The 26,313-nt window shown below is 37.5% G+C and overlaps 1 protein-coding gene and 1 non-coding gene across 2 annotated transcripts; one reads left to right on the top strand and one right to left on the bottom strand.

Moving 5' to 3' along the window:
• Positions 1-8: 8 nt before the first annotated feature.
• LOC149015236 (uncharacterized) lies at positions 9-21,113 on the bottom strand. Its single transcript, XM_089154634.1, has 16 exons — positions 20,425-21,113; positions 19,884-20,045; positions 18,050-18,232; positions 17,769-17,826; positions 14,424-14,474; positions 13,435-13,517; positions 8,856-8,943; positions 7,887-7,931; positions 7,714-7,788; positions 7,459-7,527; positions 4,815-4,927; positions 4,492-4,604; positions 2,920-2,999; positions 2,117-2,237; positions 414-480; positions 9-299 (listed from the first exon to the last, which is right to left on the bottom strand). Exons 1-16 carry the CDS (start codon positions 20,688-20,690, stop codon positions 167-169), a joined length of 1,707 nt encoding a protein of 568 aa, XP_089010760.1. The 5' UTR covers positions 20,691-21,113; the 3' UTR covers positions 9-166.
• Positions 21,114-22,523: 1,410 nt separating this feature from the next.
• TRNAQ-CUG (transfer RNA glutamine (anticodon CUG)) lies at positions 22,524-22,595 on the top strand. Its single transcript has one exon. It is a non-coding gene; the product is annotated as a tRNA-Gln (tRNA).
• Positions 22,596-26,313: the final 3,718 nt, after the last annotated feature.

Here is a 26,313-nt window from a genome sequence, read left to right as displayed (position 1 = left end):
CTTGGACTGTGTTTTGAGAGAGAGGAAAAAGAAGATTCTTGGATCTTATTTTCTAAGCATTTGGAAGATTTTTGACATCAAGATGGACAAATCCAAAACAGAAAAGCAATAAATATATGAAAGGAAAAGAGAGCCAAATAAAGATGCAAAGTTTCTCAGAAATCAATTACGACGATTTCTTCATATCTTGAATAACCACCTGTGCAGCATTACGTCCAGGTGCGCCCATCACGCCACCTCCAGGGTGCGTTCCACTTCCACATAGATACAGTCCCTGCAGGGGTGTCCTATAGGCTGACCTGTGTGTGTTAAATTCCAAATGTCTCAAATTAGAGCCACCGTTAAACAAAATCCTATGTAGCACAAAAGCAGGGTGGTTACAAAATCACTCTACTCAATGTTGTGAGGATTACCATTCTTTGACGGGTCGCATTAGGAAAAGTGAATCCAAGCTCATAGCACCATGGAAGATATTCCCACCTGCAAGTCATTCATTCAAAGAAAAAGATTTAAAAAGTGTGAAATCATCTGCTATATCCAAGGGGGAAATCCCCACATGAGAAGTTATCAGTTATCAACTGTATTGGGGTTCCAATATGGCATTCAGAAATTAAATTAAAAAAAAAAAAAAAAATCGACAAGTTAGTGCGTGTCTTCTTGCAGTTCCTAGAAGTGGTAAACTGGAGTAGGTCCTAATCTTTGGAAAGGTAACTCAATTTACTTCCAGAAGATTGGCACACCCAGTCTTAAACAAAAAGGACTTGCTGTTATCTGGTAGGTATAACGGAATGCCCAGGTATCACCTTTTTTAACCTCGGAATAGATTTAGAGGTAAGATGACAAGGTAGTCAGCTGCAATTTCCAACTTCATAGGCAAAGAACTGCATCCGCATTGATGTTATTCCTTGTGTCCACCTTTAGAGAGGAAAACAAATCTCTTCCATTGGTTTGAGACCAAAATATCCGGAATTGCCAGGAATCCACCTACCAAACTGGTGTAGGTAATGTAAAAGAGGAAACCTAGAAAGTTGTTTTAGCCGTTAATCACAAGCCATACTCAAAAACTCTCCATCCAAATGCTGTCAACTGCATGAATCTCTTTCAGCTTAAAGTAACCCCAAACATAGTAAACTAGTGAATATCAAGAATCCACACAAGAAGCTGTTGCTCTTCTGTGCCAGCTGTCCACCCAATTCATCCACCCTGAAAAAGTGGAGGCTGGTCGAGTAATCAGAAATCCCTTCCTTGAACCCCGAAGTTAATGGGCTTTAGCCTCAGGGAAATATGCTTGAATAAGAGTGGTTGAAAGGACTAAAGCTTCATCAACATTGGTAGTGGATAATGATTAGGGCACAGGATTCATCCCTGCTGAGAGGTGAGACAGAATCTCATTTTTAAGAAAATGGACTATTAAGGACACAGTTTGGGATAGAGATCTGGAGTCAACTAAATGGCTGATTGTGATCCAAAGACCTTCAGTGATACACAGTACAACACCTTGAAACTAAATATGCAGAAACATAAAGATCTTGTGAAGGGTACTGAAGAAGGATTTCAAAATCTTAAAATGCCACTCAGAATAGAAGCCTACAGTTGATGTAACTTGGAGATGCAGCAGCTGTGTAATGATACCAATGAGGAATTGGAACTGGAAATGTTAACATATAACAATGACCATTTGGAAAAGAAAGAAACGGAGCAACACATACATATAATAGTATCGTACACCTGCAACAACAGAGGCTTCAGTGGACCAGGAGTTGGAAGTTTGGTGGAAGGAAAGAAGAAAAAAAGTGAAGGAAGACAGAAGGAGATGCAATGTTGTACAGCGGAGTATCCTCACCACACGCCTGTATTACTTCACTAATATATGTAGTTAATTACAAAGAAATCCCCTAGAGAGGTAAAAGGTAAAAGTGAAATTACAATACGATGCACTAAGTCAACAGACCATAGTTTTCTGGGAGGACGTGAGCTTAATCAGATTTAAATTATTCGGGTTTTCATATTCATTTTACTTCTTGCTACCTTTTTGCTAAATTCCATTTAACCAAGAACAGTCAAAATCCAACATTCCTAGCTGAAAATTTCCTCATGGTCTAAGAAATTAGAATACCTGTAAGACCAAACTCCCTTTCAAGGTCTGGTGGTGTCAACATGTCATATCCAATAATTGAAGAACTGAAGCCAGGTGCATACTCATCTATCAAGGAGAAACATCTCTGAGCAAAGGATTCCTGATCATGCAGTCATTTGTAAGTTAACCACATATTGAAAAAGTACGCATACCAAAAACAAGGCACCAACATCTGCATCAGGTTCAAATAATAAGATTTCTGGGGGTGAGGCTGCATCCTGCCCATCCTAAACTAAGCCTTCAGTTAGCTAAAATTGCCATGAGTTCAGACCAATGTTTGATATCAAGACTTTGCTGGTTGAACCAGTTGCTGCATCAGCAGGGCCACTAAATTGCTGATCCATTCTGTTACCTTATTGATGGTCAAAAGTTTTCAACTGAACCAGATTCGTCATATTGGGTCCTATCACCCTAATCAATTCTTAAGTATCCAAAATTTCACTCATCTGCCTCTCTGCTGTTCTACATTCCTGTTGAGCAGTCAACAATTTGTGATGCTAAATGGTTTGATTAGCATATTACAATGATCATAAAGATACTGAACATTGGCATGTGGTAAATAACAGTAGACTTAGGTAGGTCCATGTAGCAGAAGATCTCAAACCCTACTTATTGGTCAACTTTAAGATCCATATGAGCTTATAACAGGAGTCAAAATCATGGCACAAAGTTCCTGAAACGTCATATGGTTTAAAATTTTAACCTGGGTGAACTTACAGACTTCATGTATGACATATCAAAACATCAGGTAAGAGGGGGTGGGGAGAGAGAGAAAGGCTCACTCTGAATGCAGAATCCTCCCAGCTTCCCTCTGAAGATTTATAAGGCGTGTACTGTATAAACAAGTTAATAACATGCTTACCTGCAAAAAGGAGGTCAAACCAACATTTAACATAGATAAAAGATTCATCTCTCTGTTGTTAATTAAGGAGAATTGAGTCACTGTTGTTAAATCGAGAGGAAGGGGGGAGAGAGAGAGAGAGAGAGAGAGATGAGTTGTTTAAGTCTTTGTTATTAAGTCTCTATTGTAATTAGACTTAAAGAATCCTAGTAGGTTACTTGGTAGTATAAAGATGGGGCTAGTTGAACGATATGGCTGTTCCATTCCTACTGTGTTCTAGCTCCCTCTCTGCTGCTTCTCCCCATTGTGCAATCTTCTCTCTTGTACACTTCCTTGAACTGGGTTTCAGGCTCTTGGATTTGTACGCGTTAATCAAAATTAGGAAGAGCTTGGCTTTCTGCTGTTTTGATGGTACCTAGCTGTTTAACTATCATATGTATGAGTTGCTTTCTTTTGTAGGATGGTGTAATAGGGCATACCTCTTTTACTGCCATATACAACCTCAATGAACTCTTAGAGGTTAAACCCCTACTGTGTGGTGAAGTTTGAAATTCTAAAGTTCTTCGTCTTGTAGCAAGCTCTTCCCACCGGTGCTGTGTTTTAACTGTTGATACATTGTTTACTTTACAGCAACTTGCAGTACAGCTAGACTGAGTGGAAGTTCTATTATTTCATATCTAATCAATTGGACTAGTCATTCTGGGCATAATCTTCCTATCAGTAAGTGATCTTACTCCAAGAGTGTTGATTCCAAAGACAAAGCTTACTGTGAAGAACATATCCTGCAACCAAAGCATGTTTGAACTTCTGCCTGGACATGTTCCCCTCCCCCCCAAAAAAAAAAAAAAAATTCCTCTTCCTTTTATATCTTCTGGCCTGCTTTCCAGTGCATAAGAGATAGTGGGTAGTTGCCATCTTAACACTAAATCCCTGATCTTCTATGCCCATAAGTTTCTGTCCCTTGTTATCATAATGTGTCCCTGACAATGAACTTTATTTCCACTTGAACCCATCGCCAGTAACAAATTTCAGAAATGTACTCTGCCTTTTAAATTTAATCCCTGATTGTCCTCCTATGTTGTTACTTTTTCCGTAAGGTGTTAACGGTTACCAGAATGTTGAGGAATGCCACTGGCCTTATATATTTGTAATTTCATTGCTTTGGTGGCAGTTGCAAAGATTCATAGAAACGGTTAAAATGCACATGGAAATACGTTTTTGGAACTAAAATGCAATAAACATTAAGATGAAGAAATGTTCTAGACACACATGAAAATATTTGCATAAACAAAATATGCCAAGTGTAGTTATTGACTTATTGGTAAAGTGGTCAAAATACATGATACTCAAACACTTAGTGTAGTTATTGGTTCTATTACCTATTTTATTTTTAGATGTGATATTATCATACTAGTATAATGTGTGTGTGTGTGTGTGTCTCCATATATATATATATATATATATATATATATATATATATATGATAGTTAATCATAAAGATGATTTTAAATACCAGGAGGAGAAATAGTCTTGTCCAGTGCCGATGGAATAGTCATCTCAATAAGTGGTCTCCGTGATGGTAAGCCATTGCAAGCATCTCGACAAGCTAAATCAATCTCCTCCATACTAGTTAAAAAGAGTCAAAATTTAAGGTCATCTCAGATGTGAAGCAATAGAGTGAGGAAGTATACTGGGATCACAACAATTATAAAACTGGGAGACTCAATTTGTTAGCAACAGTTACAATAAGTAAATGTACAACAGAAGCTGCATCCAGTGATGGTACAGAAAATTTGAGGAAGAAAATGTGTTCTTTTTATTGGACATGTAGCATACCTTTCAGAACCAATGTGAATGGTTCCCACATGCTGAGGGCCTGCCTCAAGAGACGGCTTGCAGCACTGGAATTGGGGCAATCTATCCACAGCTAAGTTAATTTTTGTTGTTCCCTGTTTCAGCAAATGACAACCACATGGAACTTGGTAAAGCAGGTAATTTATTTAACTAGAAAGTACATCTTAAAAATAAATAAATAAATAAATAAATATAACACATTATGTTATTGTGAAGATTAAGTCTCAAAGGATTTGTGTGGCTTCTTCTCAGTTTGATTTCTGAAGAACAGGGAGGTGCCTTCATGACAGCGTCACTCTGGGGTATAAGGGAGTCCAAGTCCTCAGTCAGAAAACCAGAGGTTGGAATGTGGTCTTGAAGTTGGATAAGGCAAAAGCATATGACCTAACAGAATGGAGGTTTTTGTCTAACGTCCGTGCCAAACTTGAATTCAGCCAAGCGTCAGTTAAGCTGATTGGAAAAACTCTAAACAATTGCTGGCTTTCGGTTGTGAAGGGTTTCTGCCCTATAGATTACCACAAATCCTCTAAGGAGAACCACCATATCTCCGACTCTATCCTTTTAGAAGATGTAGGGGCCTTAGATCTCTTTTGTGAGCTAACCAAGTTTTTTTCATCTGCGTCAAGGTTGTCCAGGGGCTTTCTTGTATCCTTTTTGCAGACGATTTTCCCCCCCCAAAGGTTTAAAGTAATATCTATAGCATGTTATTTGTTTTATTAGCTGTTATGAAAAATACTCTGGTCATCTGGTCACCAGCCACAGAAGCTGCTTTATAAAGGGCATAGTTAAGGATGGTTGGTGATATAATCAGTTTATTTTCTCCAAAACCCTCACCTATTACATATTTGGGGGCCCCTTGTACACCTATTCATCTTCTTCCCTTCATCCTTATTTTTTTGTTCAGCAAGTTTATAGAGAAGAAACAGAGAAGACCTAACCCTAGATACCATTCATGTTTCACTTCCACAATCAAAATCCTTCCATGTTCAAAAGGTTTTACCCAGAATCACCCCCTTCACTTGATCCAAGTTACAGCCCTACCCCATCACTGAAACCCTAGATCTGGATCTTTACCTTTTTTCTTGAGAAGACCCAATTTTCAGATCCCACATTCTAACCATCAGTTTTGACTGATTTTTGGTGCACATAACATAACCCTTTTCCACCTGTTAGAGTTCGACGCAGACCCCCGCCCCAAATCCCATCAACAAACCCTCAAAGCCCCAATTTGGATTTCATAAACCCTGACTGTAAGTTTCAGATTTCAAGTTGGTTCTGATTTTAGGATCTTAGCAACTGACCCTTACTTGACCCTAATCAATCCAAGGCTACATCATTATGAGTTTGGGAAATGCCATCATTGGGTTAATTGGAAGAAGAGCACACAAAAAAAAAGAGTGTATTTGACCTTTGGAGAATTTTAGCCCAAGGGACAAAAAGGCTTAGTATGAATGTTGTCACAAAAATCATGCTTCTTTAAAGCAAGTTTACGAAGAATAACCACATCATTTTCGCTAAGGAGAGTAATTTTGGGGTCAAAAACTTAAAAGGGGATTAATTGGTCTTAGAGACTTTTTGTTGTCAGATTATTTTTTATTGGTGAGGCAGAGAAATCAGGCAATGTATTCTTTTGGTTGGAAGATTAGCGGGGAGGGGGGGGGGCTCTTATTGATAATGTCGATGGTGCCATTAATAGGACTTGGATATCTGGGTCAGTCGGGTCAGGTCATATTAAGACTCATTGACAATGAACAGTAGCAAAATCTTTTTATTGAACAGAATAGACAATCTTGTATGTATGGAAGCCAGCTTTCTGATGGTATTCTCTCCATTAATTAGAGGACAAGTTGAGAAAACAGCATTGACTTTAGAACTTGCTATTTCCTCAGTGTCTCAGTGAGATCTCAGTATTATCTCAGTATCTCAGTATCTCAGTGAGATCTTGGTAATTGGTACTTTACATTAACTGTATCCTTTCTACTACTAAATTATGTGCAGAGTATAGCCTGCTAGTACGCCATAGTGTACCAACCTAGGATCCAGTGTCAAACTCCTATTTGGACTTTGATATTTCAAAATTCTGATTTAGTGTACTGTGTTTCAATCCCCCAAATTAGGCAAGTGTACCAAGTTACATGACCAAACTGGATGAAAAATCCACCGTGAAGTTTTAAATATTAACAAGAAAAAAGAGCACCAACTCACTGAGACCTCAATCCAACTCAGTTCTCTGCCTAGCTAAAACCAGATCTGAAACCAAGACCTTGAACCATGGCATCAAGTATTCTAATCTACCAATCACATGCCAATATGCAATAGAACACATAGCAAGTGTTCTCTAATGACATCTATAATGAACCTTAAAAGGAGCAGTTAGTGGTCCATTAGTAAGATCAGATGCAAAGTAAACAATCTTATATATGCATCCTAAATCCATCTCCTCTTTTTGAAGTAGTGCTTCATGCAGTTTTCGAGTATATCATATTCTAGTCCTCTCCACTAGTTATATGGTGAATTTAGACTAAAATTTTATATTGATGTGGCTTTCAAGCATATGCATAAAATTCGTGTCACATGTGTGTGTTGTGTTTTTTGTTTGTAAGCGTTTTCTGGAGAAGGATCTTACTGAGCTGTAGTCTGCATTTTTTATAGCACGGTGAAATTCTTCAGGCAGAAACCTTTGGGGCACTAACTCCTGCATAAAAAGTGCTTGGCATGAACAAATTCAATACAGTGGAACTGTGATAGTAGCCAGTTGAAAGTTTAGAGAAACACTTAAGCTTCCTATCAAAGAGAATATCCAGAAATGACTCCTATCTGAGTAAGAGAACACACAAATAGATTGAAAAGTATGAATGCATTTCCAGTTGAAATTTTTTACCATGAAGGTTCGATAAGGGGTTGCATTCGACAAGACAACTGATGAGTGCACTGGAGTTCCATCAGCCAGTAGAACCTAAATTGCAAGCATATTCCCATAGGATGGATATATCTCATTATTTTTTAGCATGCCTCAAAATCCACTGGCAAGAGCAACTTAAAGAGTCAACTAACCCCTTCAGTTGTGCCAGACTCGTCATTAATCATCAACTGGAGAACCTAAACAAATAAAAGATGAACAGTAAAAGGTTTGCAAAAACAGCTTATAAACAATAAAGAGACTTCAGACACAGGCTTAATTTCTTCTTACCAATTCGTTGTGATACATAACATGGAAATTATTACAAGAATGAAATTAAAGACAAAGAATTGGGGCATAACATGGAAAATTTTAATTTCTAGGATCAGAGAGCCAACTCATAAAAAAAGAAGAAATCTATTGATGCTGTGATGCAACATGCAGGGTAATTCTATTCTAGGGCAGCTTACAAACTGACATGGTGGAAATCATCCTGGCAACGTAATATACATTGATGATCATGTGAGCATTCAAACTTGGTGACATTAAGTTCACAGTTCACACACTGCCAGAGTGCCATCATCATCATCCAGTGTTATCATTCAAAATTTGATACCATCAAGTCTCAAATCACACTTTGATGAAGTGTTTCCATCCTAAGGAATTAGGACCAAAGACACAAGCAGAAAATCCATGTACGGGGTGGGCAGTACATAGTTGAAACAAGCCACCATATTTGAGATGCCACCTATCTACAGAATTCCCCTGTCCCAACAGTCAAGAGTGAATAATTCCCCACCTCTGCCTGCTAAGTAGTGGACTATTGTATCCAGTTAGAGGGGCAAAAGGTTTGACATCCTACACATCCGAAACCAAGCCAATATGGAGTTTTTTTTTTCTAGGAATGGATCATCTAGACCCGGCTAAAAGTGGGAGCCTTGTGCACTGGTACAGACTTTTTTTTTCATCTTCATTCAAAAAAAAAATAATATAAACAAATTTATTAAGAACAAAAAACAAAAAAACAATATAGATATATAGGACCAATGAACAAACAGTCAAACAATATATATATAGAAGAAAGTTGATAGATATAAGACTAATGAACAAACAGTCAAACATACCTCTGCATTTGTTACAATATGAGCCCCAGCTTCTCTAGCAGCATTACTTATTGCTAATGATACTGAGCCCATCCCACCTTCCACATATCTAAAACAATAAACCGGTGCTCACAATCAGGTCTTGTCTAATTTTGTCAGTAAAAAAGAAGAAGAAGAAGAAGAAGAAGAAGAAGAAGAACAAGAAGAACAAGAAGAAGGAAAGAAAGAGGAGGTTCAAGGTTAACTACATAATTGCTATCATGGAAAACAAATTATATAGGATACTATAATAATTGTTCAAGAAACCTTATTGCTACTATTGAGAGTCAATTACAAGAATCTTGTTCCACCATTCAGTTTCTACCCAGGGCCATAGCCCTTTTAGGATTCATGCTAAAATGGGTAACTGAAGGTTCCATTGCCAGCTATTCACCCAATAAAACCCTCTTCATCTGGTTTAGGGTAGGCTAGATGGCCAGTTCAATCATATAAACCAAGGATCTCTCTACTTTGTATGTACAAATTTTACAGGTCATTCAAGCAACCATTGCAAAATTACGACAGAAATAGGCCTACAAAACAAAGCAAATTAATTTTCATCTTTTGTGCATACAACATCATATGAATCATAAAGAAGTTTTGTTAAATAAAAAGAAAAAAAGGTCATTAAGCGCTTTCATTTTAAGTCATAGTTGTCAAGGCAGCAAGGAGACCATGGCATTTGAGGGTCCAAAAATCAAGCCAACACCAGCAAGGCACAAGGCTTACTAGTACATCTTTCAATAACTCAGAGAGACAAGTAATTATTTGATCTGAGCCCAATATCGTTGTTTTTGGTGTCAAACAATCTAAGCTCTCTCAAGATAATTCATTTTGGTGGAATGGTTTCGGATGTTCATTACCAGTTTTTTATTTTGCAAAATAAAATTGAAACAAAAATAGCTAAAAAAATGAAAATTTATTCTCTCAATTTTCATGAAACGTTGAGTGAGGGATTGAAAAGTCAATGATATCTAATTAAAGTGACAGAGGACAGATTCATATGTAGTATAAGCTGGCTCCAGGAGCTTTTATTGATAAATTAGATCCTGGAATAAAGTAGATTGTGGTTAAACCAGGAGAAATTTCAGGGGCTTTAGTAGCTGAGTCAATTATTCCATTATGACCAATGGCACCATGGAAATTTCTTCAAAGCTAAAAGAGGCATCCCATTTTCTTATTCACCCTTGTTGAAATCTTCAGCTCATCATCTTCTCTGTATTCTCCAATCCAAAACTGACCATCTTCTCATCTCCCCGATTTCCAAATGCAAATCTCTTAACCTCACCCATCTCGCCTTTGCAGATGACCTTATGATCTTCTCCAAAGCTGATCATACGTCCATTTCTTCCATTCTCTCGGCCTTCTCCCTCTTCGAATCCCTCTCCGATCTTAGGGTCAATCTTGACAAGTCAACTGTCTTCCTCTCCGGCGTCTTGGATCACTTGCGAGATTCTCTCCTCATCCTCACTGGGTTTAAACCTGGTTCTTTCCCGGTGGTTTACCTTGGTCTTCCACTCATCTCTGATAAGCTTACCCATCACCACTGCTCCCCCAAGTTGGACTACATCTGTAAGAAGATCCAACTTTGGAAAGGCAAGCTTCTCTCTTTCGCTGGTCGTGTGATGCTCATTCACTCTGTTCTCCAATCATCCTATCTCTACTAGTGTGGAATCTTCTCCATTCCAAAATCTACCATCCATGCCATGGAGTCCCTTTTTGCTGCTTTCCTCTGGAAGGGTTGAGAAGCCTCGCATTTTCTTCACCCTGACAGTTGGTTGACCATTTGCTGCCCAACCTCTGAAGGAGGTCTGGGCATCCATCGGATCTGTGATGTGAACATGGCTTGCCTCCTCAAGTTGATCTTGAAAATTGTCTCCTAGCAAGATTCCATTTGGGTTCACTGGGTCTACTATTATCTTCTCCGCTTTGACTCCTTTTGGACCGTCCCTATGCCCTCCAACCCTTCTTGGGTTTGGAGAAAGCTTCTCCTTTTGAGACCTAGGGCTCTAGCCACCATCTCTTCCTCTATCTCTTCGGGCAACTCTATCTCCTTTTGGCTTGATTCGTGGCATCCGATGGGTATTCTCTTCACCTTGTTAGGTCCTCATACTTTTTAGAGCAAATTGCCCTGACACCCCACTTTATGTTTAAAAAGCATAGAGACCCCAAAATTGAATTTTTATTGGATATATTTGTCAAATTTATCACTAAAAACAGTAAAATTACTGTTTATTTTATAAATATCCCTATAATAAACATCTGAAAGATTTTCAATGACAAATTAGACAAATATATCTAATAAAAATTCAATTTTGGGGTCTACGTGCTTTTTAAACATAAAGTGGGGTGTCAGTGCTTTAAGACCTCCATTTTGGGGTGCCAGTGCAATTTTCTCTACCTTTTCTAATACTCGCATTCCCAAAACTACCTCTGTGTCTGCTTTCATCCTTAATGACTCTTGGGTCACCCCCCACCCAGTCTCACCCAGGTTTCGGACTCCCTCCCCCCTCTCTCTCCTCCCCCCAACCGATTCCACTGTTTGGCTCCCTTCCCCTTCTAGAATCTTCTCCTCTTCATTTGCTTGGAAACTTCTCCGTGCCCCTTCCCCCAAACCCCTTGGCCCCCTTTGGTCTGGTTCAAAGGCCATATCCCCCATCACTCTCTAACCCTTTGGAGAGCCCTCCACCTCGCCCTCCCTACCCAATCCTTTCTCATTGGTCAGCATGTCCTAACTAACCCCAATTGCATCCTTTGTTAGAATGGTTCAGAGGACATTGAGCACCTTTTCTTTTCCTACTCTTTCTCTAGTTCCCTCTGGAGAAAAGCCCTTCATTCCATTTGGCCTCGATCGAGGCAGTCTTTCGGTTTTGCTTGAGATTGGTCCTAGGTTTTGAGAAATTACTCTAGTTCCTCCTTTTGTGACCAAATAGGTAGGCTAGTCTTGAATGCCATTGTCCATCACCTTTGGTGGGAGCGCAATCTTAGGAGATAGACTTTCAAATCCCGATCTCTGGATACGATTTGGAAAGCCATCCATTTTGATGTTTCGGCTAGGCTCTCCTCTCTCCCCCACCCCCCGGTTGTAGATTCCCCAAGGAACAAGCTCATTGTTGTTTCCTAGGGCCTTAGTTCTTCTTTCCATCCTTCCCCCTGAAGGTTGTTTTCCTTTGTTCTTTCCCTTGTTTTAATATAACAAATCTTCAGCTGATCATTCTAGAAAGTGGAATCGGAATAGAGCCACTAATGATGGGGATGGAGACAGAATATTCATTGAACCTTTCCTTGGATAGAGTACATAATAGAGTCATCCTCGAGAGCAAGTATCTGTTTATCATGTTTGTGGTTAGGGGTAATCAAAAAGACAAAAGCAATCCAGGTGTCAAAAAAAATATGTCAAATGGAAATTGGAAGCTGCCCATAATGATTACTTTATTTGAGAAATCAAAGCAAGGAAAACGATAAGGAAACATATGGGAGACATAAGCAACAGAAGGATAACAAGAAAAGAGTATAAAAATAAATTCTATAGTGAGAGGGAAAAAAGGAAGAAGAACAATGTTAAGAGGGCTCTAGATTCTTAAATGCCTGTCCACCTACCTATTCATGTCTACTTTATTAACACCTGGTTCGAATCATCAAAATTTATGGGAAGCCAAAAAAAAAATTCAGAAACAAAGAAGTTAAGTCACCAACAATAATACCAAAACCTCCAGAGACTTTTAGAACCAAAGCACCACCAATGTACAGGACTCATCTATGGTGATTAATTGGGAAGAGAAAAGGGAAACTTCCACAGACAGTATTAGACCTGACATGATCCTAAATAATTGGATTTCTAATTCTAATAAGCCTAATACAATGAATTCATTCATCTAACTGTTCACTGTTAATCTACATTTGGATTTGCCACATTTCTTTCTCCAAGACGTGATTCTGCAGCACAGGTTCAAGTTAACAAGAATTTGAATAGTGTCAGAGTATCATTGTGAAATGGCCTTAGCTAGAGCAAGAATTGCTGCAAAAATTTTACAACCAATAGATGGCAACATGAGCCAAGTGTACGAGGGCAACCAGATGAGAGAGTTGTGACATGAAGTGGAAAAAATCAAATAAACAAATAAAATTGCCATTTGCCAGTCCAAGAAAGGTGGAATCTGGGATCTAGGACAAGATCCATCAAATGAGAACTAATACCTGGAACAGGCTTAACATTTGTAAGCAAATGCAAGAACAACTAATTAAAAAAAAAATTCTTTATGAGTTGTTTACTTATGAGTGCGAATAATCGTTGGATCTACTCCAAATTCATGGTTCTTACCAGAGGGTAACCATTTATCTGTCTGTGTCTAAATACAGCAAGTAACAACTAACAATAAATGGATACATATATCATATATGCATTCATTCTCCAATACCAGAAGCTCAGCTGCTATTGCAACCAATAGCTGACTTTGGTCATGGTAGTCAAATGAATAAAGACATTCTCCGGATAAAAATTCTAATAATATGCATTATCCAATAGACATCTACAGACAGGGTTGGCAAATGTAATACATACGACCAAATGCCACGATCACCATCAGTTTCTCCCATCACATGATGCAGCAGAACATATCCACTCCCTGGTGTATGTACACTTGCCTAACACAAAACAAAACAAACCAAACAGACTCAACAAACAGATAAAAGAGTGGAGCACTAAATCAAGAAAACGAAAACATTCCGAAATATATGAATACTAATACGAAGATCTTTGAATTAATAACACCCCATTAATGGAAATTTTATTTCCTTGGAAGCAGATGAATTATAAGGAGAAAAAAAAGTTGCTCGCACAACCAGCCCAGTCAGATGAACTGGCCAGCAACAGTCTTCCACAGTAAATTCATAAACCAATAAACAATTGGCACTATTAATTCCTTATGGGTTCCCCAATCATGATTCATTAAACCATACGTGTGAACTGTGTCCTCAACAAACATGGATACTAAAATGGCCTATGGAATAGATCCCACAATTTGCATGTGGGTTCACATCATGGTGAGTACATCTCAGAATATCTTGGAATTTTACTTTATCTCAGTATATCTCAGTATATCTCGAAATTTTACTGTAATTTTATGCTTCCAACCAAATGTGGCTCTAATTTCAACCCAAAAAGAAAATAGAAAAAAAAATCACCCCCACTTGGTAAGATCTTGGTCCAACTTCGTTTTTTGGACCACTGAGATAGCCTCCGAGATCAATTTCTCAATACTTGGTGTCAATGCATACATCAACATCATGATAACCCAGGTCTTGGCTTTGCATATGCAATTCTATATTTTCTTGTCAAGGATGGTTGGATAAATGAATGCTTAGGCAAATAACAGAAACCAAGGATGCTATGGTCAATGGAACAAGTTTACCACTGTATTCATTCAATTTTCTCTTGCATCTGTTTCCTCCCTCCCCCACAATCTCCCAACCCAAAACAGAAAAGAAAAAAAGAAAAAAAAATTAATATCACGTCATTTTCAACAGCAACAGTGAGCTAAGAAGTCATACCATGGACCCAATTACACCATCCGTTGCCAATGTTGCCTTTAGTACATCACTCTGAAAATAGCAAATATGGTAATGATATATCAAATGAATAACGGGATTTAAACTTCCGGAGGTTTCTATTACACAAAGCCATAAACTTTCGGAGGTTTCTATTACACAAAGCCATTTTGAATCAACCTGATCAAGGTTCTGTACATGAAATGCTTCTAATGGAACAATCAACATGAGAAACAAACGTTACCACAAGAAGAAAAAATCTGGAAAAAAAATGTTGGCAAAGGGCTAGAGAGCCATACAAAATTGGCAAGTAAAATTTATTTCAGGCATTCCCTCTTCCAAAAAAAGATGAAGAAATAACTGAACAAAAAGGCCCCTCCATAGGATTCCTAAGACATTCTACATATATCATACGTGCCAAATAAGACTATCACCGAATATAAATATCAGGATTCAGGTAAGCATTCTCCCTCAAAATAAAAGAATCAACCAATCCAATCTATACCAATGATAGCTCTAACCTCTCTCTTTTGTATCTCAAGCCTCTTGTAGATACCCCAAGGAACAAGAATATTGTTGCTACCTGGCATATAGACAGTTCCTTTTTATACTTTCCTGGGTGTACATAGATTGGGAGTTCTGCCCCCATGCCCCCACCCTCCCCAAAAAAGGTTCTCTTCTTTTCCTTCAGGGTGGTTATACTCACCCAAAAAAAGGGACTCTAAGCAAAAAAGGATCAACGCAATGACAAAGAATCCAGTCAACCAATACTCTCTGAAGGACCATGGCTTCTAACAAGTGGCAAAAGATCACCTCAACTTGCCCAACTAGTTTAATTCACCCCGTGCTGGAAGTTGATGGGGGAGAAACTTCCTGATAAAGCAGTAAGAAGCAGAAATTAATTTGATAGAAGAGGGGAAAAAACCTTCAAAAAACCAAGATTAAGCATTTGACAGGAGCAACAAATCACTCCCCTCCTAACCAGCAGCATTCTCAGTGACCTCAAAGGTTTACAGAAAGACGGATTATGACCAAAAAAGCAGCCTAGCCATTGTGCACATGACGTGTTTTTACTCAAATTATTTCCCACTTCATAAAGCCCAAAAGCATAATTGATTCATTAGCCTAAGTAGTAACCACTGAGCTAGTTCCAACTGCTTTTCAAAGGCCTTCCTCTTCCCCTCACCTCAAGCCATACGGATCAAGAACAGCTGGACTCAGCCAGATTTCCTACCTTGCTTCACCCAGACAAGAAGAACCAACCTGAAGCACGTCAACAAAAGGCACAAATTTTGCACATCTTATCCATGCTCTCCAAATCCAGATCCCATACCCCATGAACTCTATGACACAATGGATGAAAAGGTGATGCACCACTTCCTCATTGCTAAGGCACTGTGACTACATCCTGGAGCAACTAACCTCTACAGCTAGGTGATCAGAAAAGAACAAGTAAATAATAAATGTACATTGGAATGATCATTTACGGATATCACCTTTCTTGGGGAATTAGATAAGCATCAATCAAGAATTATACATATTAAGACTTCACCAAGAGACTTCAATTAGCCTTAAGAACCCACATCTTCCAGCCTTCTCTATTTCTTTAGATTTGAAAATTATGGATAACTCAAAAAAGCTTTTTGTTGAAAAAGGTGTGCTATCATTTGCAAGGTTCGACATCTCACAATATCTCGTGTTTTTCTAAGAGCTTAAGACGAGATCTCATGCAAGTTGAGTTGATACCATAAAAAAAATATCTCAGCCAGGATCTCGGTTCGAGATCTTATATCTCGCAAGTTCTCGACTCAACCTAGTCTTTATAAATAACCCGTCTCAATCGAGATGAGTCAAGATATCTCAATCTTGACCTATCTCAACATGCCTTCCACCACTGCTGATTTTGTTGTTTTGGCTAGATTTTTTGCCAAAAAGTAAGTGGGATCTCTACCTAGGCTGCATCAACAAGCTATTTAGCTCATCTACAACAAAGATCTATTGATTTTGAAGCCAATCTTGAAGCAAGGAAAGTGTTCTTCCCAAACTTCATTTTTTCAAAAACTATACTTCACACTGATGGATGTGATGTTCGTGAAGCAAAAGTTGGAGGAACTGGTTAGTCATTGGTTTTACTCTTTTACTCTCTTGGTTTAACTTACAAGTACACCGATGTTGTATTGTGAAAGTGAATAACTAAACATGCTTGATGTATTATTTGACTTTAAACCTTTATGTCTTCATTTATGTCAAGTAATGGTTGTGTAAATCATGTTTTATATTTACCCCCAAAAAAAATTTGAAAATCATGTTTTATAAGTCTGCATGTTCACACATTTAGTGTATCAATTAATCGGTTCTAAAGTTAGGGTCAAGTTGGAACTCATATGTACACTTGTTTTCTCACAAATCAAAGGCTACCACTATGTTTAGAAGGCCTAAAATAGGCTAAAAACCAAATTCCAACCTAATTTGAGCCCTAATACCCACGCAGATGAGTCGTTGAGTTGGATTGAGTTAACCAAGGATTTTACCACATCTTGGCCAAGATCTCGAGAGATCCTGTTTTTGAGGGACTAGGATCCCTGTTAAGACTAAAATCTCAAACCATGATCATTATGGATAAATAACCCCCCCCCCCCCCAAAAAAAAAAAAGAAAAAAAAGAAAGAGGAAGCTATATAAATATTTCCCTTATCTGTGCTTCCCAATTGAAACAGCCATCATCCTCCAAAATAAAATTGTATATATCCTAGCCAACCATAGTTTAGTACCTCAACGAAGCCTATTTTACAACACCCTTCCAAAAAACTGACAACTAGCTAATTCAGAATTACTATCCCAATCATCAGGCAATCCAAACTTAGTAGCAACAACTTGATGCCATAAGCTATTCTCTTCAGAATTGCATGGTGAAAAACTTCATCAAAGAGGTTAAGAAACTCATGTTCACTGCTCTTTCCCTTGCTATATTGAAGCATGTGAAATTCTAAATAATTGATATCATGACACAAACAAAGTTTTTAAAAAATAATAATAATAAAAAAGAGCTGACTTAAATACATGCCACCAAGGGAGTACGTGGAACACTTAAGAAGTTGCAACAACATCAAACCAGTTATTCAAAGAAGATAAAAAAAACTCACGTCCGCTGCTCTATTTCTTTGCAATATTTCATCATGTGAACAACAACAACAATAAGCCTTGTCCCAACTAAATGGGGTCGGCTAATATTTAAGCATGTGAAATTCTAAATAATTGATAACATGATGCAACTAAAGTTAAAAGGTATTAGCTGACTTAAATACATGTGACCAAGGAGTATATGGAACACTTTTGAAATTTCAACAACCTCAAACCAGTTATTCAAAACTTTCGATGCTGGGGACAGTATGAGATCCACAAAGGCCCTGTAGAAATGATTCACAACATGTCAACATTAGAAAGAAACAAAGAAAAATCATCATAAAATAATATGCTTGTTTCATAAGCTAAAACTCAATTTGTGTTCCATTTTAATGGACTACAAAGAAAATAAATGGCAAAGTTATCAATGCAACACAGGTCAAGAACGCAGAACATACAAAAATTAGAAAAAGATCTCAATGTGCTAAGGAAGAAAAGAACACTCACACCATATCTTTTTGCCCCAATGCTAAAGCCTGTTGCATACAATGAGCCCAAAATGCTGACTTTTGCAATTTATCCTTCATCTGATCAGTGAAGCTAGGAGTGAACCCATGCAGACTTTCGGGGGTAGGTGAATCCAAAAGAAAATCCATGAATTTACAGAATTTTTGTAGCTGAAGCTCATATCTACATATTAGAAGCCATACGTCAAATAAATAAATGCTGGAGAAACAAATCAAGGTTGGGGAACTTTAGAAGCAAGATATTTAAAATTCAACTCAAACTAAGTAACTTTGAACTTAGAAAACACATAGGAGCAGTGTGAAAGAAGCTAAGAGGGAACAAATAGCTCATGCTTTGAAACAATTGAATATATTACAGGGTAAAGGAAATTACCCTTAAATACTTTGCTCAACAGACTGTATTAACTAGTCATTAGTATGTTTCACACTCATCCTTTCATCAGTCTGATGTTACAATGGTAAGTCAACTATACAATCCCAAAAACTAATAATCAATCCAGGACTGGCAATTTAGATGCAAAACCTTTCCTGTGTAGAAGGAATTTCCAACCGGAGATGAGAAAATTAAAGATTGTATAGGATTCCGCTTAAGGGGAAGGACTTAAAGAAAGGATTACTGAAATAAATGAACAGGGATAAGCACCAGTACATGGCAATTTCAGCCTGTAATGCAGGTAGTTTGAATCTTTCAGAACTCATACAGGTTCTTGAGAATCTTATGTTGTTGTCATCAAGTACCACTGGGAGCTGGTCCAATTGGCTAATGCAAATGTGGCCAAGAGCAGATTTGGATAAGTGAAGAAAAATAAAATCATGCACTAGGACCACTGGATTTCATGTTTGTTTCCCGCCAAACTTTCAAGCAAGTCCAACAGAAAAAGAAAAAAAAATAAAAGGAATTCGCTTAACCTCTGAAGACAGAAGAGAACATACATTTATTTATGCTCATTCAAGAAAACAAATGAACTCTATACCTGCTTTGTGAGTTATGCATATATTAAAAAGCATTTTCAACAGGTTGGCAAACAATACTTTTTGACCAAAACCACGTGATTTAGTGAAGTGGGAAATACAGATGAACAGCCTAGAGTTCAAACTATTGGCTCTTTCAATTGTTGTCCACCTATTTGGTTATATAATTAGGTCCATAGTTGTCAAGGCGACGCCTACGCATCCAGGCACCTTGGATATAGAGGGGAGTACCTTGGCCACTTCAGGTGTCAATTGGCATTCAGAGTTCCAGACCCCCTCCAATACATTTGATGGCCTATATGCCATGAAAAAAATACTAGGTCACAATTTGCACCACAAGTTTTGAAGTTCAAGCATCTACCAGTAAATATAGAAATTCATCCACCCTTGGGAGAAAGAATAACATCACATACTACTAGTTCATAATTGAACAAATAGACTGTCAGCCATTCAAAGGGAAGTTATCTATCCTTGGTCAACTTCTCCGTAAAATCAAATGTCTGCTAAATGAACTTCCATTTCCAACTTCAGAAAAAGAAGCTACAATGTAAGTGTCAACAAATATGTGTCTGAAGTACTTCAAAATAAATTTCGATGGTTTGCCATTTGAGATTCACATTGTAATCCTACAAAACACGAACACATTATCCACCGCAAGAAAAACAATGATAATCAGTCTTGTATAAAAGTAAACTATCCCACAATAATTGACACCCCTAGAGAAAGAGATCACTGTATTCAAGTTCCAGATTCGTTCCAGTGTAGAGCACGGAGCTCTACAGCATAAGACGCTATGATCTACGATGCAATATCATAAATGAGAATAAAGAATACGACAATACCTTGGATACGCACTTGCATCCTTTTCAGAGAACTTGGAAATCTCTGAGTGGTTAAGATCAGCATCAGGACCCAACAGTAGAGAACGACCATCAACACAGGGAGTGAACGACGAAGGATTCCTCTTTAACAGCTTTAGCCCATGTCTTCCCAGTTCAAGCTCCCTTTTTGCCACCAGTAATTTTCAGGGGAAGAAAAGAAGGTAAGGATTTGGAAGAAGTCCCCCAAAAAAAACAAACAAATTTTACAGTAAAAGAAGAATCATTATCTGAGACGAACACATGCACTTTCAGCTGCTTTTCTTCTTCTAATTATAAATTCAAATGTCCTATATTCAACGACATTGATGAATAGGAATAGACCAACTCGTCACGAGTGAGCATGCAACAGAATCACTGAATACTGTTCTAGGAAGGATCATGTCCCAGATTCCCATTAAACCAGTGCCAATTAGCGAACATGTGGGGCAGAAGCAGGGCCATTCGTACTTTGGAAAGCACGAAGGTTAACGAAGATGATTTAAGAGTAAAGAAATGGGGTCACCTGATTATGGAAGGACGAAGGAGGCTCTGAAGGTAACTACAACGAGAGAATTTGAATCCAGGGATGAGCTCTTCAGTGACGGCAGCACCACCAATGACGTGTCGCCGCTCAAGAACGAGAACAGAGAGACCAGAACGAGCCAGGTATGCAGCCGCAGTTAGACCGTTGTGACCTCCACCCACCACGATAGCATCCCATTTCTTCTTCGATGTAAGCGCTTCACCTAAGCCGCTGCCAGTGGTGGTGCTCAGGCACCTTCGCCACATCTTCTGAGTCTCTGATTTCCTGTCTAAATCGCAAGAATGTAAAGTGATAACAAACTCTAGGTGGAGTGATCAGTAATATACTCTTGTCCAGTAGAGATTTACAAATGTAGTTCAGAACTTCTTTTATAGGATAGAATGATAGATTCTGATCCTGAATCTCGTTCTTCGTTCTTTGCTTGCAGAATCTCCGACGCTTGTTTAAGGTTGATGGAATCACCGCTGGACCAAAATTTATTAAACCCTAAAATAAAACCCACTCTCTTTCTTCGCCATTATTTTTTCTTCTCCATTGCTGACGATGCGGTAATGGGGATCCAATTGCAGTACTTTGGGCGTCGATGGAATCCCCTACGAAAAGGAAAATCAAATAAAGTGTTACATGCAAGTCATTGTAAGCACACGAAGGGACGTTGCACGCCTTGTAATTTGATTTTCCTTTCCGTCTCCTTTTTCCTTTTCTTTTTTAATACAATTGAAATAATTACTATTCGGCCCGTGTACTTTGATTTTATTATTACTGTATCGTGTACTTTTTAAAATTATTAATCTAACCTTTAATTTTGTCTACAATTACTAATTTTTTATAATAAAAAGTATTTTTTGATGTAAATGAACACATCAAAGAATTTTACACAAGAGAATCAAAGAACAGAGTCCAAGATAAGAAAAGGGGTGAGAAATGTTAATACACTGAGCCAATCCTTCGATAATGATGCAGATTTGGCAAGCTTATCCGCATCAAAGTTAGCCTCTTAGAGCACATGAGAAAATGTGCATTAAGTGAGAGCTTTAGCTAACTTGAGAATATCATTGATTAAGTAAGGGCCTGTTTGGTTACGTTAATCCAGATATTTCAAATCTCTGGATTCACAAATGGGAAATTTTTACATGTTTGGTTGTGTGAATCCCCTAGATTCATGAAATATATAGATTCACATTTTTACACTAAAAACGTGAATTTGTAGATTTATGGGTATGAGGTGAAATCCAGAGATTTCACCCCAACTATCAAAGTGTTAAACATTTGAACCATAATTCAATAAATATTTTTTTAGGATAAATCTACAAATTTCATTCCAAAAATTCAAGCTAACCAAACAGTTAATTTTAGAACCATGACTCTAGAGATTTGAAGTCTATAGATTTGAAATCTCTAAATTTTTGAAATCTATAGACTCAAGTAACCAAACAGGCCCTTAAGAGATTTTCTAGCTGCGTCGGGAGGTTTGATTGAGAATAGAGAACACTAGCGCTTGGTTGTCATAGTTAAATGCTAATAGAAGTAAATTAAATTTTCGTTTTTCGTCCTTCACTCATCTTTTTAGATTACTTGTTTTGTCTTTGTTAATATCATATTCTATCGATTGTTTGATCGCAATTTCATTAGGATCTTAATGAACTAGTAACAAAAGTGTCATGGGTTCATTTGTACTAAAATTGTACCGTACTTAGATACCGTGTTTAAACCATTTTCCTACACCAATTTAATACAAAAATCGTACCGAATAGTTTTTGCAAATACTGAAACCATATCGTACCGTGTAGATTGACCTTTAAGTAGACTATTAATAAATAACTCTAAAAAGAACAATGGAAAAAAGAAGAAAAAAAAACAGTTATTTAAGAAACATTTTAGTTTTATTTTTTAATCTATAAAACATTTCTATTTAGATTTTCCTTTTTTCAGTAGAAAAAATCTATATAAACACTTGAGGAATAGCTCACCAATTGATGGGTAGTAGAAGGGTTAGGAACTTGATTTCCCAGTGAGTCATTGGTTCAACTCTGCTGCTAACGGATCTTATATAAACTTTACGAAATTCAAACATATCCGGTCCCATGGTCTAGTGGTCAGGACATTGGACTCTGAATCCAGTAACCCGAGTTCAAGTCTCGGTGGGACCTTAAATTTATTTTTGCCCTCCACTGAAGCTACAAACCATATTTTTTGTAGAAAGAAAATAACAATAATTTAGGTCTCAAAAGAGGACTTATGCATTAATTTTTTAATTTTTTTTATATAAAGACACTTTTTATATATAGGAAAAAAGAATATTATATATTACATCAGGAAGAGTTGAACTCTATAACATGAGATGTTGATTTTACCAACCAAACAACCTTATGATGATAAATTTTTGAATCTTTTATTTTCTCTCCCATTTCTAGTGTAACAGTTCATCTCTTTCAATTAATACAGTTTGTTACTAGAATTTTAACCATTTTTCAGTCCATAAAAATTAATAATTCATTAAGTATTTGAAGAACATCCATTACTCTCTCTTCTTTTACTTATTAAATTAAAATTTCTATTTTCTAATCTATTTCCTTTCTAACTTCTTACTTCAGTCTTGAATGGTTTGTATAATCATGCCTCATGGCCCTCATCATCTTCAAGTAGGAAAAGCACATGAACCAACTATAGTATAAATAGATGCAAGGCTTATTTGACACATATTATATAACAAATGAATAATGTTTGGAGGGATTCTTGGAAAATGGTTGATGCTGGTTTTGGTAGGAGATACGAATAGGTGCACGGATTATTTAGCCAAATTGGCAACGGCGAATCAAGAAATTCTGTGGGATCCTCTCTCTTTGCTTGCTCCGCTCTCTCAATATGTTGTAGAAGAGCGGCAGGGTCTTAGGTTCTTTAGAACCTAAACCTACATTATTGTATGTATTCTATTTATTTCTATTAATATAAAGTCTCATTTTCTCTAAAAAAATGATCCCTCTCAATTTCATGGGCAATTTCAGGCTTCAACATTGATCTCAACTGTTACCTAATCCAGAGACATACCTTGCTAGTTCTTCCATCTTGGAAGGAGAATTGCTTCTTCTTTACTCAAAATGAAGCAAAGAAAGGAGGTTTTTGGTCTGTTTTGATTCTTATTACCTAAAGAAAAAGATAAGTTAAAACCTAAAGAACTAAAAGATTAACAACATCATTTTTAGTTTAATGGCAAAACGTATTGTTAATGAAGCCAACAAAGGGGTGAATAGGTTGCAACTAGTAGATTAACCTAATTTTTTCAATTAATTGCATATACAATTATGTAGGAAATTTAAATGTAATGAAAATAAATTTAGATAATTTTGTAAACACCATAAACCACAAAATAAAGTTTTTATAGTGGTTTGACTTTACAAGTCTACATCTACTCCTCTTTTGGCCTCAAAAGAGATTTTTTCTAGTAATTCTCTTTCAATACAGTGAGCAGAGAATTAATAACGATCTTTGCTCACAGGCAAAAGCACCGTAACAGTCTTGTACATGGGCCAAGAGCACCCAAACACCAATTCTAATTTGCTAGACTAGAATTGAAAATATATAATTATAATAGTGAAGTGATATATTACCTAACAAAGGGTGTGACACTTTTTTTTGGATATGAGGTTCATCCGGGCCAGCTTGCGCGCACCACGATTTGCATCCTCAAAGGAGCTTTTTTATATTAATGCCGCCGAGTGGGTGCGAATCCAAGACCTCCCCTAGAGAAGTTGGATCTTTAACCGCTTTAACATACCACCTTTGGCAGGGGTGTGACACTTTATCCATTGTGTGTGAGTGATGCAATGAGAGTGAACGCACAATGTGAAAGATTTGCAACACCAATGACCTTCTAAATAGCCTTCTATCACCACAGCCCGTGTTTTTATTTTTTTATTTTTTTATATATATCTTCCTTGTAATGTACCTCAAGGGATGAGTGAGTGTGAGAAGCAAAAACACAATTTGGTATCGAGTGCTTGAGAATGTGTATAGTTTGTCTATTCATTGTGCAAGGTAGTAGCTCTCAAATAGAGGTGGTTGGGCTAATAAAGATGGCATTTAAGTCATTGGTCTAACTAATAGTTATATTTTGATTGAGATGGTGCATCGTCTAAGCTAATATAGCCATTGAACTAGTTGTTGGGATTTAAGTGATTCAGACGGTGCATCGTGGGGTCCAGATGGTGCACTGTTTCATGAGACAATGCACCGTTCTGATCCCACTTTTCTAGTATTATTTATTTTCACTTCTTGTGCGTCCACTTTTGTCCCACACATTCTTCATTCGCTTTTTCTTTTTCTCCTGCCTTTTCCCCCCCTCCCTTTTTTTTTTTTTTGTTTTTTTGTTTTTTTTTTTTTTTTTTTTTTTTTTTTTTTTTTTTTTTTTTTTTTTTTTTTTTCTTTTTTTCTTTTTTTTCTCTTTTTTTTTTTTTTCTTTCTTTGTCTTTTCTTCTTTCTTTTTTTTTTTTTTTTTTTTCTGGTGTTTTTTTTGGGTTTTTTTTAAAGAATATTAAGAAGAGAAGAGAAGAGACAGAACGTGCAAGAGGAGAGAAGAAAGTGAGCTAGAGGAGAGAGAGAAGTGGAAGTGAAGTGAAGCATAGAGGAAATAGAGATAAAGGGCAGCCATTAAAGGCCTTAGAGGAGAACGTGGAGAAGAGGAGAGAGAGGAGTGGAAGCAGAGGAGAGAGGAGAGAAATGAGAGAAATAGAGAAAGTGGAGGGAAGCCATTAAAGGAAGAGGAGAGAGGAGTGGGGAGAAGAGGAGAGAGAGAGGGAGTGGAGACAGAAGAGGAAGACAAGAAAGGAGAGAGAAGAAAACCTGGGGAGGAGAGAGAAAGGAGGAGAGAGAGAGAAAGAAAATAATATAAAAGGGGGAAATTCCTGTTGGCCCGTGTTTCGTAATTTTCGTTGATCGATCGAGATGCAAGGAGAGCGAATATGATGGAACCAATGTCGGACACCACGACGGTAGTAATATTGACCAACCTATGTATGATAAGTTGGTGTTTTTCTTTCTTTAATAGATATGTAACATGCACATGGCAACATAAAGTCTATGTTATTTATTCGATGATGCAATTTGTGTATTGAACAAAATGCATGGAATTGGATGACGTTCAATGATTAGATTGAATTGGTTGAAATGGAATGTGGATAGTGTGTTTGACTGTTAATCATGAATTTGCAAGGATGTTTATGTATGTTAAATGTAATTATCATGTTTTCATTGTAAATGATGGAATGTCATGACGTGTTGGATGAGATTGAATGATATCATGCTCTCATGTTTAAATGATTGAATTGTTGGAGTTGTGTCCCTTTACTCATATGATGTTAAATGATGATTGAAATGAAAATGTATATTGAAATGGGCGAGCATGGTAATGCAATCTGGAATTGAAGATGAAAAGTGTAAAAGAAAATGAATAAAATGTAATGGCTTCAGTCCTGGTACTTATGTACCCAAATGGGAAGGCATGAAGCAAGCCGAAAAGTGAAAAGATTGAGTCTATGCTGATGGCAATCTCGGGTGTCAGGCCTTGTGCCTGAGCCACTCGGTGGTGAAGGGAGCCCTTCGGTGGTGAGAGACTTCGGTGGTGAAGAGCACCACTTCGGTGGTGAAGAGCGAGCCACTTCGGTGGTGAGGCACTTGGGTGAGAGCCGAAGCCACTCGGTGGTGAGAGATATGTGCATCCTCGGTTTGCCTAGGCACAAGACTATAATGTCGATAACGAAATGCAAGTAAAAGAAAAGGAAAAAGGAAAAAGGAAAGAAAAGGAAAAGGAAAAGGAAAAGGAAAAGGATAAAGGAAAAGGAAAATGAAAAGAAAGTTTGGAATGTATGATGT

This window comes from Hakea prostrata, chromosome 5 (assembly GCF_041222555.1).
Source record: "Hakea prostrata isolate BN-2017 chromosome 5, UWA_Hpros_2, whole genome shotgun sequence".
Classification (NCBI taxonomy): domain Eukaryota; kingdom Viridiplantae; phylum Streptophyta; class Magnoliopsida; order Proteales; family Proteaceae; genus Hakea; species Hakea prostrata.
The sequence above is the reverse complement of the archived record's forward strand: the minus strand, read 5'-3'. Positions and strand labels throughout refer to the sequence as shown.

Excerpts from the sequence above, each read along its gene's own strand:
- LOC149015236 (XM_089154634.1), bottom strand. The coding sequence starts at position 20,690 with ATGTGGCGAAGGTGCCTGAGCACCACCACTGGCAGCGGCTTAGGTGAA. Across the intron at positions 8,944-13,434 it reads GGTGATCGTGGCATTTGGTC|ATATGTGGAAGGTGGGATGG; the intron begins GTATGTATTACA and ends TTATTGTTTTAG. Across the intron at positions 481-2,116 it reads AAGGGAGTTTGGTCTTACAG|GTGGGAATATCTTCCATGGT; the intron begins GTATTCTAATTT and ends AATGACTTGCAG.